General features: G+C 36.9%; 1 protein-coding gene across 1 annotated transcript; it reads right to left on the minus strand.

Moving 5' to 3' along the window:
* Positions 1-1,430: 1,430 nt before the first annotated feature.
* On the minus strand, positions 1,431-13,510 carry LOC139727714 (uncharacterized). The gene is made up of 5 exons (XM_071638692.1): positions 13,505-13,510; positions 10,727-10,975; positions 9,043-9,276; positions 4,175-4,438; positions 1,431-2,142 (listed from the first exon to the last, which is right to left on the minus strand). The coding sequence occupies exons 3-5, from the start codon at positions 9,263-9,265 to the stop codon at positions 1,985-1,987; spliced, it is 645 nt and encodes a 214-aa protein (XP_071494793.1). The 5' UTR covers positions 9,266-9,276; positions 10,727-10,975; positions 13,505-13,510; the 3' UTR covers positions 1,431-1,984.
* Positions 13,511-18,471: the final 4,961 nt, after the last annotated feature.

The following is an 18,471-nucleotide window of genomic DNA, read 5'->3' on the forward strand; positions in this document are numbered from 1 at the left end:
ACCTGTAAATAAAATGGACTGTCCCAGACCCCTTCACAAATTCGTACCAAAGATACCAAAATAAATGAAGAAAAAAATTAATTAAAAATCAATGATTTACTTTGGCAAAAAACTGAAAAGCTGTAGATATTGAGTATGAATTCCTCTACAAACTGCATTTTGGTTGGAAGATGAAGGCTTTTCTGATGAAATTTGAGAGGACTATATTTCATTGGGTACGTGTACGGAAAATAGGTGATTTTTTGAGTGACAAGAACTCGTAGTCTGGCTTTGCGGACCCCTGGACAGAATTAGAGCAGAACAACCCACCCTGAAAATCTGATGGATGAAAGGTAATATCTCACTTATTCAGGTTAGTGAAGATGAAACACCTCATTTCTCCCAGCTATTTTACAGAATTTTTTGAAATTTGAATTTTAACACACGTCTCTATGGGGAATTATTTACCCGTGTGAGCCCTATAGAGAATGCACGCGATACATGCAAGTCTATGGGAAGTATTCATCCCATACAAGCTCTGCTGGTTTATATCGATCTTGTATTGTGTCAAATCTCTCTTCCTCCCTCCCCCTTCTCCACGGTACTAGATCTTAGTAAATAGCAGTCATCAGTATCACACAACTTTGAATGACCTCTTCTAAGTATTGTGTATCTTGTATTGTGTCAGATCTCTTCCTCCCTCCCCTTCTCCTCCCTACCCCCTCTCTCTCTACCTCTCTCCTCTACCCCCCCCCCCCCAACTCTGCCTTGCTACAATTTCTTTTCTTAATATTATGTTCTTGTCACTAGGGTATTCTTAGTACATAGCAGTCAGTCATCAGTATCACACAACTTTGAATGACTGTGTTATTCTAATGTATTTCTTTGTTTTGGCTACCACTGAAACAGCTCAAAATACATAAAGTTAGTCTGTTTGACAAAACAAAGTCTTATCAAGTACTTTGTAGGCTATAAGGTGATGATGACACCCCCATAATCAAGGATAACTGCCTGGATCTATGTATTCATCTTATGAAGAACTGATCAAAACTGCAAGATTTATTTTAAAAAAAAACACCTAAAGGGCATGATTTTCCAAAAGTGTCCCTTTTAGAAGCTTTCTAATCCTTGTATGTGTAATTTCTCATATAATGTAGGGGCAAATATCATAAAAAACACATTTATGATGTTTAAAAGTCAAATAAGAAATATGACCTCCACTATAGGGCTCACACCTGTAAATAAAATGGACTGTCCCAGACCCCTTCACAAATTCGTACCAAAGATACCAAAATAAATGAAGAAAAAAATAATTAAAAATTAATGATGTACTTTGGCAAAAAAACTGAATAGCTGTAGATATTGAGTATGAATTCCTCTACAAACTGCATTTTGGTTAGAAGATGAAGGCTTTTCTGATGAAATTTGAGAGGACTATATTTCATTGGGTACGTGTACGGAAAATAGGTGATTTTTTGAGTGACAAGAACTCGTAGTCTGGCTTTGCGGACCCCTGGACAGAATTAGAGCAGAACAACCCACCCTGAAAATCTGATGGATGAAAGGTAATATCTCACTTATTCAGGTTAGTGAAGATGAAACACCTCATTTCTCCCAGCTATTTTACAGAATTTTTTGAAATTTGAATTTTAACACTCGTCTCTATGAGGACTTATTTACCCGTGTGAGCCCCATATGTCGCTTCCCTCTTCAATTCTCCTCTTTCCAAGCTCTTCTTCTGCCAAACAACGATCCGGTTAAGGACTACATGCACATGGTGTCACCGCAAATCTTTCTCCCTCGAATAGAAGCTATTTATGTTCGTTCATAAATCACTGTGGGTGCATGTCTATACATTAATCAAAATGAAACATTTGACCGAGCATAGGACCTAATTCCCGTTTAAAGTGTTTTTATTACTGTCACAGGAGGCCTGGGTCTGTAGTCTGCCTTGAATGTCCCTATAAAGCTATGAAACAGTAAAATATCATGCACTTTCTGTGTGTTACCCTGTCTTTTCTTCAACTTCAAGAAAGTTTGGATCACTGCTCGCAGTCACAAAGAGTTCGTCTTGATTCATGTTGTCAAGGAGAATGTAGCCGATTTTATCTTTAACGCTGTAGAAGAGTCTCCGAAGTGAAGCGGTCAGTGCGATCGAAAACACTGAAAAATCAATTGGACATAGAGAGAAGTCTTGGTCATAACCAAATACAAAATTGCAAACAATAATGGCAGTTGATGATAGATGGTACCAGTTAAGTAATGATACATGTAGTAGCAATAATTATAGTAATGATAGCCATGATAATGATAATCATGATAATAATGATAATCACAATAATTATAGTCATGATAATAGCCGTGATAATGATAATAATGATAATCACAATAATTATAGTAATGATAATAAGCCATGATAATGATAATAATGATAATCACAATAATTGTAGTAATGATAGTAGTCATGATAATGATAATAATGAAATCACAATAATTATAGTAATGATAATAGCCATAATAATGATAATAATGATAATAATGATAATCACAATGATTATATACAGTGATAGTTATAATACTCCTTTAATAGCGTAATCACATCATATGTGCGTGTGCGTATGTGTGTGAGAGCGAGAGAGCCACAGAATTGATTTGATTGGATTTAATTTCCTTTTTAATACTCTCTGTATGTCATTTTCTTTACAAGAACATCAATTCTCTGTAATTTCATTGAGATTGTACAAAAAATATCAGTAATATGACTATTCTCAACAATTATCGTTATGATATCATAGTATCTGCAATGTGATACGCACATGAGTTATGTCTTTGCTTGCAGAGCGATTGCTAAGAATAATCATAAAGCTTTACTGTTTGGCTGCTTATAAATGAATAACATGAACAATGATGAACACAATGAAAAAAACAACAACAAGGGTGTCTAACACGATGCTCGTGGATTAAGGGCTACATAAGGTAAGAGAGATAGAGAGAGCCGGGGGAGGGGGGTGGGGGGATGATAAAAACCTAGTCTTGCAATGCCAGATCAACATACATGTACATACATACATACACAAGTACATACTCATAGGCTACAGTGATGCATTCACGTAATATACAGTGCTCCTATAATAGTCATGTAAAAGTTGCAATGAAGTCACATTAAAAACATTGAAAATTGAAATTCTTTTATCATAATAAGGGGACTTAACATGGAAGCATGAAATCAACTGTTCTTCATTATCATCGGTGTAACTGCCATATCCAATTGCCATAGTTGCGTTGTATATAATTATTTTAATTTTGAATCTAACTTCTGTACGAGCTGACATTTTCGCGGTGGTTTCAATTTCGCGAATCACCTTTGAACCACGAAAATAACAACGCGCGACTATGTTCAGTTAGACTCTCGCAACCGCGAACTTAACAACACGCGAAAATGTCCTCCAAGTAGCAATTCGCGAAAATATCTGTAAGCGAAAATTTCAGCTCGTACAGTTTGTTCCATGTGTCTTGATGTATTGCAGTGTATACATGACATTTGTTTTTGTTTGACCTCTATGTTTTGTTTTGTTTTTTGGCATTTTACTGTTATTCAGGAATGTATGTGGAACCCCTATGGAAACCAGCTCTGCTGATCAAGATGTTCCACCCTATGACATTAAGTGTATGAAGTGACAATAAATTCGATTCGATTCAAAGATAGAAAAAGAAGGGGGGAGTAGCAATCATCATAAGAAGCATACAATTTCATAGGATGAATTAGCTCTAAGGGCGTAGAGGAGCATGCTTTCCCGGCACAACATGAATAATGAACAACAGAGTAAGAATGAATAAAGTAAGATCAGAGGTGGGCAGTATACAGCAGGTGCATCCGAAAGAGGGAGGGGCGGGGGGAGGGGAAAAGAAAGAATGTGTCCGAAGACACGTCAAACTAAAACGGCCTTGAGATTGCAAAAGTGTCTACGTCAAATCCATTTCCAGTAAACACGGTAAATCGAGTTTGAAGTTTCGCAAATCTACAGCTCTTTTTCTGTTTTCGTTCAACACTCAATTATCTTACATATGCCATCAAAATTAAGGGTATTAAGACTATACGCTTAGGATAGAATCAATAAGGGTAGATAGGTAGAAGAGAAGGGGGTTTGACGAGGGTTAAAAAAGAAAATAGAAATGATGATAAAATGCCACCTACAATCGAATCCATGATATTTAAAGACCACTTCGGCACGGCTGTTGACGGCAGGAGAACGCATAATCGAGCTAGAGCTGCCCACGTCTTTAAAGTTTACAATCCAGTACAGGGTTTGGCCTTCAGCATCGAACGTTAGATCCCAGATCCAGTTTGAGTCGGATGAGTTCAAGTGAAAGAACTCTGTGAACTCCATTGTGCTGGTACTTGCACTCCAAATGGCCCGTTTGTCGGTGACAAAAATTGTTCCATTTCCCGTCTTAAAATCTAATGCATCGGGGAACAGGACCGAATAACAGAAACTTCACCACAAAGTACCTCCGATCTTCAACAGTCAAAGGAATGACATTGTTGACATTGTTGTTTCAAATGTGTTACTCTCGTCCAGCAGTAAAGTTCTAAAAACAGCATTTCTTTGTCTTCATATCAGATTCATTTTCATCCATTTCAAATATAACGTCCTATACTTCTTACAACCACGTTGATAAATCTGCCGTTGTCATTTGGAGTAATTTTTAGGTCGGTTCTTTTTTCCTTTTTTGCTTTTGATAAACTACAATGAATACCAAGACTATACTGTCCTTCAATAGATAATCAATTCAATTTTTCAACTCAATTGAATTTATTTCACATCTCTTTAAAAATGCACAAACATAGGCATATATTATGTATAATATATGTACAGAACATAACACTGAAATATACACATAACAAAACACAAGCAGTTCAAGGACAGTAAACAATAGTAAAATATAAACACAATAAAAACAGTAAGAACTGCAGCAGAAGTGAGTTAATGACAAACGCCGCTGGCCGGTCAAAGGTCAAACCCTTGACGGACTGCATTTTACAAGTTTGCTTGTTAACAATTGTGTTTTTTAAGTTACAGAAAATGAGCGAAGACAAGGACAAAGACAGTCAGGTGACTTGAAAATTCAAAAAAAAAAATAGGAAGAGAGCTCTGACAAGGCAAGAATAAGAAAAAAGAATCACTGACAAAGATTTACTGGTAATAAACTCAGAAAACAAATACCAACAAACTCAAGAGCTACAACAACATCGACAAACAACACATGAACGAACGAACGACAGGCAATCAATGAAATTCATATTTATCACATATATAATCTCACAGTATATTGCATATTTTTCTTTCTGTGATAAATAGAATTTATGATTCCTTTTAAAATCACTTAGATATTAATCATATATTTCAAGGGTATATTTTATGCTTTTCACTATAGAGGGAGATAATCAAATCACAATGAGAATAAACTTTTAGGCAATTTATGTATCCTTTTAAAGGTATAATAGTACAGTTTCGGTTGAGACCTATTAATTTCAGATTTCTAACAGTTTTTTTGGTGAGATAATGAGAGACTTTTTATGAAATATGAAAGAACATGTAATTTCAAAGGTCTTGTTTACCTTTTGGGAACAGTCATTTTGAAAAAAAAAAGTTTCAAGATATAACATTTAATGCAAATGTGTAGGTCTGTGTACAACAAAACATCCTATCATATAAAATTTTCGCGATAAAACCTGATAATATAAGGAGATATCTCTATTTTTCTCAATAAGACGTAACTGTAGACGGTTTGGTCTGGAAGAATTTTTACTATAACTATTTTTCACATTTTGTGTATTTAACAATAATTAACATCGATTTTACCGATTCAGATTTTAAAGTGCTTGTTTCTATCCCTATTTTAAAGCACTAACGCAGGGTTTTTGTTTCATCTGCAATTTAATGGTAAATTATGCCTTTAAGAGTAATTCAGGGTTTATTATCAGCGATCCTGATGAAAGGTGGGACCCACCTTTTATTACCTTTGCTTTGTTTTACTGAGTACTTGTTTTTGGATGCCTCAGCCATACCCAAACCGATTTTCATCAAATAAATTTTAAATTCCTCTTATAGAATGGTATCATCTGTATTATTTCATAAGTGGTTTCCTCGTATCTCGAAAAAAAGTTAAAAGCCAAATTCTCATCTCCACCAATACTAAACTATACCCCTTTAAAGACGTGTTACACACACACACACACACACACACACACACACACACACACACACACAATATATCCTGTTTCATTCACCAGCCTATACGGCGTAGAAGTTTAATGACATCATGCAGTTACATTGATTATTCAAAGTGGTAGAAACTTAATAAACAAATATTTAGAGCCTAAACTTCTCACTCTATTTCTACCACCCCGACTGCCACTACTAGTATCACAAAAGTCCTATTGACACAAATATGCCCAAACCTAGCTTTATTTTACTCCTTCAGTGACTGGAAATAACAGGTGCTATTATCAAAACTTAGACCTGTTGTGGGTCCATGACTAACACACTAACACCACTATTGCAACTACACTACCACATCAACTACAAGTCTACTACTACTACTACTACTACTACTACTACTACTACTACTACTACTATTGCTACTATATCATCACTTCTACTGTCCTTCCTGGAAAGAACGCAGTATCCCACAATGTGTTCTCCGTGAGTTCACATAATCGGTCATGTGAAAACGCTCCAACAGTGTTGACGATTTCACATTACAGTGTTGTGGATTTTCGCAGAGAGTTCACATGTTCTGCTTTACAGTGAGTTGATGATTCACGATGTGTTCACAATGCTAAAACGCTCAAATTTAACAATGTGAAGAGATTTCACACTGTGTACAATGGGTACACATTGTGTTTCACAATGTGTTTCACACTGTGGGACACTGCCATTCTTTCCAGCAGGGATAACTGCCTCCATTTGTAACAAAGTTATTCCTTCTCCTTCGTCTTATACAAAACATTGTTGTTACTGCTACTTCTCTGCCCTACTCTGGCAAAAGGAAGCAAGTGACATCGAGTACAAATGCTACAAATGAAGGAAATATGTTTTTGGGTAGACCCTTCAACATGGAAATTTGTGAAGAGAAATAATGTCGGTATTCGTGCAAGTCATAATGGTGATGCATTTATGACAATGCAAAAAATTGATATTCCCATATAAACTCATTATTATGTAACTTGCTTCCTTTTGCCAAAGTATTTTAGATTTGTAGCAAACATAAAAAAAATGGCAAAAGGAAGCAAGTGACAATGATATCATAAGGATGTCACTTGCTTCCTTTTGCCGAAGTATTTTAGATTGTGTGCAAATATAAATAATTCGGCAAATGGAAGCAAGTGACAATAATATCATATGAGGTTGTAACTTGCTTCCTTTTACCAATTTGAGTATTTCAGATCTTTAGCAAACATGAAAAATCTGGCAAAAGGAAGCAAGTGACAACCATAAAGGGCTGTGAGTTGGCTCTGTCGGTAGCGCGTCTGCCTCATGATCACGCGGCCCGGGTTCGAACCCGAGTCTGGACTGAGCAATGTTGTGTGTAAGCATACCGTCCCCTCTAGTAGAAGGGCAAAACACTGTCCCTCGATCGGATAGGACATAAAGTGAAGGTCCCGTGTATGAGAGAGTAACAACTCATGCACGTCAAAGATCCCGCTTCATTCATTTGTCGCAAAGAGCAGGGTGTTTTAACCGGTGATGTGGTTCCACCTCACATCCAACTGGACCCCATGGAAGACCAGCTTAACGTAGCTGAATATGGGCTGTCCAGCCATCTTCTCAGATGGAAATGAACAAACATATCATGAGAATGTTACTTGCTTCCTTTTGCTAAAGTATTATATATTTGTAGCACACATAACAAAATTGGCAAAAGGAAGCAAGTGACAATCACATCATAAGGATGTTACTTTTGCCAAAGTATTTCAGATTGTGTGTAAATATAAATGATTTGGCAAAGGGCAGCAAGTGGCAATCATATCAAGAGGTTGTATTTTGCTTCCTTTTGCTATTTTTTTTTTTCATGCAATTTTGTGCACTTGCTCCCTTTTGCCACCCGAATATCTCAGAAATGGGCTAAAATTGTAACTTTTTGATTTTTCAGTTAAAGGGGATAGCTAGTATCTGATCAGTGAGAATCAGTGGGAATGCTGGGGTATGATTGTTCCAATCCTTGTGGGATTCATTTACGAGTACATTATATATTGTTGTGTGAAAATTATTTGCTTCAGAATGGTTTCATATTCAAGTAATGTGCAGTTTAATGTTTCCAGGTTAGCATGCCTGTACAGTGACGGGGCATTAAACTGCACATTACTTGGATATGAGACCGTTCGGAAACAAACAATTTTCACACAACAATATATATATATATATATATATATATATATATATATATATATATATATAATGTACTCTTAAAATGAATCCCACAAGAATTGGAAAAAAAAACATCCCCCAACATTCCCACTGATTCCCACTGATCAGTTACTAGCCATCCCCTTTAAATAGAGCGTGCCTCAAATATGCCAAATCAATAAAATGTCAATATCAATAAAAAAAAATGTCACTTGCTTCCTTTTGCCAAAGTAGGCAGTTCTGCTACTGTTGTAACCACAGCAATGCAGTTCCATTGGCTACTGCTAACTGAACTATGTGTGTACTAAGACAAGTGAGTGCTCCCTTTGACAGTATGAAATCCCTGGGCCCGAATTCACGAAGGTAGTATAATCTTTGTCCATGGTTTTAACCATGGACAAAGACCCTATAGTTTGTATGGGGCGCCAGTTGTCGCTTGGCCTATTTCGTTTACAAAATCAGTCATTTCGTCGACGAAATTAATGTTAATATTTCGTAACGAAATGAACATTTTATTGAAGTAGTGGTCATTTCATAACAAAGATAGGTCTTGCGACACTTGGCGCCCTATACAAAACTACGGCCTTTGACAACGGTTTAAACCATGGACAAAGATTGTACCACCTTCGTGAATTCAGGCCAAGAGTTTTACCCGATGGTGTGATGTCTGGTGATAGTGCGATGGTCGTGTCTGCTCGTTCTATGTCTCCCATTGTTGTCCACATGTCCTCATCTGTGGGAAGAGGAGTGTCTCCCTCCCAATGTGGTATGGTTTCTGTTTCGGCGCTTTGCTCCTCGGTCAGAGTCCCCGATGGCTTTAAAGTCGATGTAGACGTACTTGACGTCGTCGATGCAGTCAATGACGTCGGCGACATGCTGACGGATTCTGCTGATGAAGGATTACCAACATTTGATTGTAGGTAGACACAGGATTTTCTTTCTTTTTCTGTTTTTCTTAAGGGAGGAGGGGGGTATACAACTTCGACAAACGTAGCTGAACTTTCTACAGAAATGAAGAAAAAGAAAAACCCGGCTAGAACAAAATATGCGATATCTGTCACCAATCTTTCTATCTACAATATGTTTATTCTATGCCATGAATATACCTGGTAACTATTATGCATAATATATTCGTTCCTTTGAAATGACGCAAGGTCTTTGATTAACGATGTGACGAAGTCCTTCAAAGTTCTCTGAGTGGTACCAACATGCTATAGGCCTGTCATCTCACTTCGTTCACCTATTAGCAGTGAAAATCAACACAGAGTATTCTTCTAGACAAACATTTCGACACTTAGCTTATTCCTGACAGTGTTCGTACCCTATACTGGAAAATGTTTTGAAAATGAAGATATTTTGCGTTTCCCCGCCCTAGCCTGCTTGACGTACATCGCCGGAACAACCTGTGCAAGGTGCAGGCCCATTCTGGTACCACAACTTGGGTGTACATCTATACGCCAATTATGACACTTTCTAGAAGTAATGTACAGAGGGCATTACATCTAGAAAAGACATGGGTAGATTACGTTAAACACGCGCATCAACACACACAGCACATTTTGCTCGTAATCTCACAAACACGCTAGAAACTCTCACTCCTACATTATATGCATATCTTTATCTTGGAAGGAAAATATGAAATCAGTTCCATACCAAGTGGGGTAAAATATACATGAAGAAAATGAAGCAGTAGTAGACGCAGAAGAAAGCTTAGATGATACTTTAACTTTAAGACGCCAAGATTTGATCAACATCTCAGAATGGAACATTTTGCTCTTGTTTGCAATTACCACGAGTTGATTTGTCGTTATTAATAATAATGATAATAATAATAATAATAATAATAATAATAATAATGATAATAATAATAATGATAATAATAAAGTACATTTCTAATGCGCCGTATATCTATCATTACTGATACCCTTGGCACTGACACTCTTGACATGAATCATGTTCCAACCACAAATTGAAATCTGCAAAAGCTTTTCTCCATTTACAAGACGCCAGTAAGTCATGAATGCACAGACATATCTCAAAGACCATGCAGCATACGTTGACGTTAGCTGGGGTTCATAAAATCAGGCGCACGTCACGAGACCGACACCCACAAGTCATATACAGCCCACGAGTTATACGGCACATGAGTTCGGCACTATGCAAACAAGGCCCTCGAGATCGACACATTAAGCCCCGTGTTGTGTTTGTCGATCTCTTGGGTTGTTTTCACCTATTGTCTGATTGTGTCGAACTCGTGGGCTGTGTGACTCGTGGGAGTCGGTCTCGTGGGATGACCGAGCAAAGTTTTGCCTGGTAACCTCCAAACCACGAGTTACCTTGTATGCGGCAAGTGCGGATATCAAGAGGAACCTTCAGGCGGCTTTCCCTCCTGCACGGTGTACGTGTTCGGCGAGCTGCGGAGACCAGATCCAAAACTGCCTTCCCCTCGTTTCCCAAAGTGCTTTGATCCCCGCGACATGGCCTTATGATGGATCTACAACCATTGTAGGTCCGTAGTGTTTTAGATGGCGCTGCATAGTTATAGCACTTCGTGGGTTTTTCCCCTCTTGAACCAGAAGGTGATGCTGATTTGAGAGTAAATTAATCATCACAGACAGTATGACTGACTGTGTCTCACGGTGTCACAAATTTCAAAATAAAGTTTATATTGCTGTCGCAGTTTTGAAGGTTAATTTATAGAATTTTCGTTTCGTTCATTAATATTTTGAGTGATTTGCAAATTATGCAAATAAAGATTTAAAGGAATGGTACAGTATTGGTGGAGATGAAAATTAGGCTTTTAACTTTTTGCAAGATACCAATGAAACACATAGTACAGAGTATACCATTCTAAGAGGATGAAAATCGGGTTTGGAATGACTGAAACATCCAAAAACAAAGTAAAACAAAGCGATGTTAGAATCGCTCTTTTTTGGATATCTCAGCCATTTCAAAACCAATTTTCATCAAATAAACGTTGAATTCCTCATAGAATTACATGATTTTTCATATTTCATAAGATGTTTCTCATTATCTTACAAAAAAATGTTAGAAACCTGAAATTAGGTCTCAACCAAAACTATACAATCCCTTTAACTCATGTAAATCATATTACACATGTATTGTATAGTTGATGAAAATGTTGATAATTGTGGAAAGCACTATATAATGGTATTTTGCACGATGTTAATAAAACTACAGAAAATTGACCAGTTATTCATAACCTTATTTCCAATTCAAATCTTTTGAACATGTTGTCCGAGCATCAGTGATGTCTCTTGTTTCTCTAATTGTAGTTAAATATGATTATACATTGTACAGCGTGTCCCAGAAAAAACGAAACCGAGTTTCATTGCAATTCTTTGCCATCATAATTACATAATTATTTGTTTTATAAGTTGTACATGGATTGAAAGATGCACTTCTCTTCTTTCATTTGATGCACAACTAATTGTTCAAAATCCGTGCATGACTGAGTTAGAACAATAGACAGTAGTGCTACTAAATTTTCATTTGCACGAGCAAATGTCGATTTTGAATGAGTTTTTCAGACTTTTTCAGCAATCTTTTGCAAAAAATAAAATCATATCTTTAATATCCATTCTTTTTCCTTTCATATGATATCCATGAATGCGTCAAAAATGATCAACGCCTGCTCGAGAAAACTGAATTTGAAAATATGCTTCCATTTTACCCAGATGGATAGATAAGGAGCCAGTTAGCTTTCCCGACATGCCCAACTTGTCAGATAACAATGGCCTTCATCTATACTTCAATGAATTGACACAAACATGAAGGGAGGGGGTAAAAGAAATTGTTACTGACGGTTCGGTTGTGAATAGGGTCTTAGATTAGCGCATAATCATGAGGTTGCCTGACCATGCAGCTAACTACAGAGCAAAGGGTGTTCATCAGCGGAATGTTTGGGAAGGTGGGGTGAGAGAAACGGACCGAAAAAAATTTCCGAGCCCCCCCCCCCCCCCCCCCCCGAAAAAAAAGACGACTTTCTGCCCTGCGCTTGCACCTTTGAAATGTTAGAAGCGCAAGTTCAGTGATAAATAAAGTGATGTACCCTCTCTTTCTACTTCACCTCCCCCTTCAAAAACTTCAAAACCCTGTCAGTGATGAATGACTAACCACGCGTGAGGGAAATGTAGAGAGGAATGAAAACAGTGAAATAAGTTTTAGGTATCAATCATCAAAATGTGCATGTATCATTGTTGTAATTTTGATTTCCCATAGCCATTGGACTGCGTGCAGCCTGAGCATACTCACGATATTAGTCTTCAATAATTTTGGTTATGTCTCATAGCTTATTATAGATAAATGACAACAAAGGGCTTTCCGTCTCATACAGCATTCTCTGTAAATACCCCCCCCCCCCCCCCCCCCCGCCGAACAACATTCACTGTAGCACTGCGGTTGTTTTGCGTGAATTCAATGGTGCAGATGAGCCCATTGTCAAATGCTAAGTCGGGAGAGTTGAATGCTTGTTTTTCGACTATCCGTAGAATCGGTAGAAATGAAGCATGTCTTCATGCAAATTTTTCTGAAGCATGCGTTATTCATATTTGACGTGTTAGGTCTCATATGAAAGAAGAAAATATGAATATTTTTCTAATGAACTTTGTTTTTCGAAAACGTAACGTTTTAAGTCTGAAAAATTCACTTAAAGTCACAATTTGCGCGTGCAAATAAAAATTTGGTAGCACCACTGTTCATTGTTCTAACTCAGTCATGCATGAACAATGAACCTTAAGTTGTACATCAAATGAAAGAAGAAAAGTTTATCTTTCTATTGATGTATATCTCATAAAGAAAATGTTGGATTTCAATAGTAAAAAGTTGCATGGAAACCCGTTTTTCGTTTTTTCTGGGACACGCTGATATTACAGTACGTGAAATATGTAGGAAATTCCCCTTCAACAGTCTCACGTAACCATGGAAACACCATCGCTTTGCTCAACATTACTAACAATTATTCCAAACTAATCAAGACAGATCTTCTTCAAGCTAAATCTTCAATCTCACATGCAGTCAGTCTTATAAATTACAAGAAAACAATCTATATACAGGCCTACAAGAAAGATTGCGTGTATAAACGTACTACATACCATGAATATTATGTATCACCAGCAAGGCGACCAGGAAAAAGTACCAGTGGCAACACTGCTTTCTTGTTTGTTTCCTGTGTTTTTAAACGGACAAAGTGAAAATCGTTGAGGAATTTAGATGTAAGAAGCGAAAAGTGAGAATCAATAAAAAGAAAGAAAGAAACAAACAAGCACTAAACGAATCTTCGAAAGTGTGATGGTTAATTGCATAGCAGTGAATGTCTTGTTATTGACGTCTGTTTTCTTTTTCTTTATTTTTCTCTCTTCCTTTCTCATTTATTGCCTACAAGTACTGGTTCATGAGGACAGGGAAGTCCTTTAAAAAAATCTCTTTTCTTTCCTTTCTTTTTTTTTTGGGGGGGGGGGGGGGGTGTTAAAATAATCATCATCTTAACAAAATTAATCAAAAAAAAAAAAAAACAGTCCATGAAATCTAAGCCCCGGAACAATTGAGGGGGGTCCGGTGCAATATAGTGCTAACCCCACACAATAGTCCATTTTGAGATATTCGCTGTTGAATGTTTGTAACGTCCCGTACATTGTACATTAATGAAACATGAATGCATACATTTTTTTTAACCATCTTATTGGTAATATGTTCAGACGATATTTTCACGGAGGTTAGAATAGAATTAGGATCAGTATGAAAATGCATGTAACTAAATTTTGACAAAAGTGCGGGGTTAGCACTATATTTCACTGACCCCCCTCAACTTGAAACTGTGTGAACGTGGACAGCGTAAAAAAAAAAATAATAATAGACCGCATTATTGCATATGCGATATGGTAAATTGAAGTGCCAGCATTACAACCATATGCTGTGCGTATATTTTTATACCATCAGACAGGTATTCCACTCAAACACTGTACTTGTTTCATTGAGACATTCATATTTTTGTTGTTGTTGAATTCAATTCAATTTAATTTTATATCATAAAGCAATACAACCAATATCCTATGTGCAATGATTTAATGACGAGGGACACCACGAAAAAAGCCAGTGGCTTGAAATTTGTGATTACCTTTACAGAGGTGCATGAAAAATATATATACATAAATTGGCATGAAGGTATACATACGCAATGCTATATACATAAAGTAGCAATGAATACCAGATACACATAGAAACAGAACAAATATGAATACAGCACAAAACGGAAAGTCTTTAGTATACACTGCTCCAAAACCGTGATGGAATCATGATTACTATAGGTTTTCCCGGCCAATTTCACACTTTTTTCAGTCCAATTCCTAATTGCTGCATTTAATCTAGCACAATTAAAGCCTAGGGACGGCATGTTCGGTATTTCAATTTTAAAATCTTTTCATTCCAATTCATTTTGGAGCATTCAAATTACCTTTTACATCATTCGAATCAGCACTTTTACAGTTCAAATTCGTAGGACAAGCACCATTTCGCAAATCGTTCATTCAATTTAGCACGATATAGTCACGTGATCACGTATACACTGCGCTCGTTCATTCGAATTCATTCTTGGGCATCCAATTTCGCATTTACTGCAGTCAATTTAGCAGACACGTTTATGCTGTTATTCTGATATCACCTTTGCAACGGTACTTTCAAAATATGTGAAAGTTTTTATAATGTTCGATAGCATTATTTCATTCACAGATACATTGATCTTAAGTTTGTTTTTGTCAATAATTGGGAGAAGGGGGGGATTTTCCTTTCATCTGCATGTTTCATTATTTTCATGTTTAGTGGGTGGTAGATTGCGTTAATTATCATTAGGAATAAATAAAAGTTCTTGGATCAGCTCTAGCCATCAATTTGTCAAGGTTATTACCCTCAAATGCTTAAATGATTTTTTCCCTGTCTTCTTGAGAGATACGCCTGTATCTATCTCGTGCTGCCATGCCTGGACATAAAAAAGTGAAGTGAATCTATGGTACTGGTGCAAGCATGGCATGTATAGTTCTGATAACATGTATGAAAGACCAACAAACAGAACAACAAACTTGAGTTATTTAGGGTCAAAGATACATTTACTATGCTTAACAGTGTATATGTGGATGAAACAAAAATTCACATCTAAATACATATAAATCACGGTTCTCACCTTTTCAAAATAGAAATAACATTACGCCAATTTGAATGAACATGTTTGGAATTTGACTGCCCATACGCGAAATGGAATGACTGAAATACCATTTTCCGCCAGTGCTGGCCAATTTGAATGCCCGTTTTACGAATTCGAAAGGCACATGTGCGAATTTCATTGACCGAAATGCTAAATTGAACCAACAAGTTGCAATTTTGAATGACAGAACGTGCAGCTTGACGAGGATTTTCGCTAAATGAATGAACCTTTTATTAAATGGACTGACAAAAGTGCGAAATTGGCCGGGAAAACCTATAATAAGATTCAAAAACATGTTGTTTCATATTTTAACTTAAAAAGATTTAAACTCATTATACGTTTGAGATAAGATTCAAATGAATTCCATGCTTTTAAAACTTTATTAGGTAAGACAAAACAAGGGCGTTATATAACATTTTACTGTATAACATAACTGGGGTTTTCCTGGGGTATCACACGAAGCTCATACAATGATCATCCCATAAATGGATGCACTAATCTTCCCATGAATGTGATAGATGTGATTTCTCCAAACCGATTTTTTTGGTCTATAATTACCCCCAAGGAAAATTGATGAAATGAACTCTGGAAATAACATCACCATCTGCATTATAACTCGTATAGCATACTAGTATTATTATATATAAGTTTTCCCATCCATTTTCGAACTTCTGTGATTCAATTTCAAAGATTTATTATTCAATTTCGTTCCGAGAAGCACGTGGAACGCAAATCCTAACTTCAATTTCGTCAATCGTCAGTACTTGTAGGCGTTTTCACATCAGCCCGATGTTTCGAAACAGCGCGTTATTTTCTGACTTGGGAAATTAACCCGATAACGAAATAGCGCGCTATTTGATAATGTGAACACAAATTAGCGCGCTAATTGTATCCCTCTCATCAGGCGTTTTCACATCAGCCCGATGTTTCGAAATAGCGCGCTATTTTTCTGACTTGGGAAATAGAAAAATATCTCGAGCTTAGATTTTTATCGGGCTGATGTAAAAACGCCTATCGAAAAAATTTCTCGAGTCCAACACGAAAAATTTCTGAAATAGCGGGATAGTAGCGCGCTATTTGTTAAAAAAAAAAACGACTCGAGAAATTAGCGCGATGCATCCCATCATGCCTAGCGTGTGTGACCCGATCGATCGAGGCAAACTGCACACAAATCCTGAGGAATTTTTGAGAGGGCACACACATTACTGATTCTGTTTGCACATACTCAGCTGTCGAATTAGGTCAAAAAAAAATCGGGCTAATTCTCTTCGGGCTGATGTGAATAAGAAATGAAATAGCGCTCTAATTCGCAATTGCGAAAAATATCTCGAGCTTGGATTTTTATCGGGCTGATGTGAAAACGCCTAATGTGAACACAAATTAGCGCGCTAATTGTATTGCTCTGGTCGAAAAAATTTCTCGAGTCCGACTTGGGAAATTTCTGAAATAGCGGGATAATTGGCGAACTAGCGCGCTATTTGATAATGTGAAAACGCCTCGAGAAATTAGCGCGATGACGGATGACGGATGACGGATCCCAGAATGTGAAGATCAAATTCGTTTTCGTTCACACAATTTCATGAATTTTTCATTCAAATTAGCCAGATGTTGTTGTATGCGAGACGGTATACGTCTGTTTGTATCAGTGTGTACTCGGATTGCTTGTGTGTGTGTGTGTGTGTGTGTGTCTGTATCTGTGTTTCTGTGTGTGTGTTGGGGGGGGGGGGACACTTGCGTGTATGTTAACTCCTGAATGTATAAAATGTGAACGGTTACAGAAAAAAAAAATACATGAATCACTGGGAAATCACAGATATGAGACGAATATGAATGAAAATTTAACGAAAATGATTGACAAAAGACGAAATCGATCCTGTTGTTTTGAGTGCTGCGTGTGAGACTGACGATTTTGAACTGCTATTGACGAAAATGAATGCCAAATAACTAAATTGAATGGACTTTATTTGAAAATGAACGACGAAAGACGAATTTGAAAGTAAGATTGGCCATTCCCGACATCCCGCGACGATATTGAAGTAAAAATTTGTAAAAATGAATGAAAAAAGTTTGAAAATGAGTGGAAAAACCTACACTATGTCACAAATAATTCTGGAGGGCTGAAGTACCATACATTTTGTTTAGTTGCATTCATTTGTAATCTGCTTTTGCAATTCGTTGTTTGTCTTTTTTTTTTCGGTCAATTTTAATTTTGTCAGAATAAGAAGCTGAGAAGTTTACGTCGTCCGTATATTATAACAAAACGAAGTAGATTATCTGTATTGATGATGTCATTCACGAATACGAAAACGAAAAACAAAAGCGTTCCCAATATGCTTCACTGCAAAAACATCGATGTTATATTTAACACCATAGGTGTTAAATCTAACACCGATCAAGCTTCAATAGAGGACCACACCCACAGGTGTAGAAAAATGAATTGTAACGGTGTTAAAAAGTGTTCACCTGGCACTTCGTTGTGTTAATTTGACACTGTGGCTGGTGATATTTTTGACACTGCACTAGAGTTAATTCAATAATGACACCGCATGGTGTTGATTTGATATTGGTGGTGTTAATTTCAATGGTATAACACCCGTCCAGCTTCAATAGGAGACCACACCACCTGGTGCTACTGTGGTGTGAATGTGTTTACACATTTTTTCAAAAATCAAGTACTTTATCGGAAAATTCTTTATCGTCTTGTTGAAGTTCAAAATTATCAAGAAGTGCAGTACCGAGTAACTAAGAAACTATTCAAAAAACAATTTTATATTTTAAAATGACACCCGGAGGTGTTAATCTAACACCATGAATGAGCACCGGAAATCTAACACCAGCTCGGTGTTTCATATTTAACACCGGACT

The sequence above is a fragment of the Diadema antillarum genome, unplaced genomic scaffold, assembly GCF_040938485.1.
Source record: "Diadema antillarum isolate AM-2024a unplaced genomic scaffold, OU_Dant_1.0 seq00000146_RagTag, whole genome shotgun sequence".
Lineage (NCBI taxonomy): Eukaryota > Metazoa > Echinodermata > Echinoidea > Diadematoida > Diadematidae > Diadema > Diadema antillarum.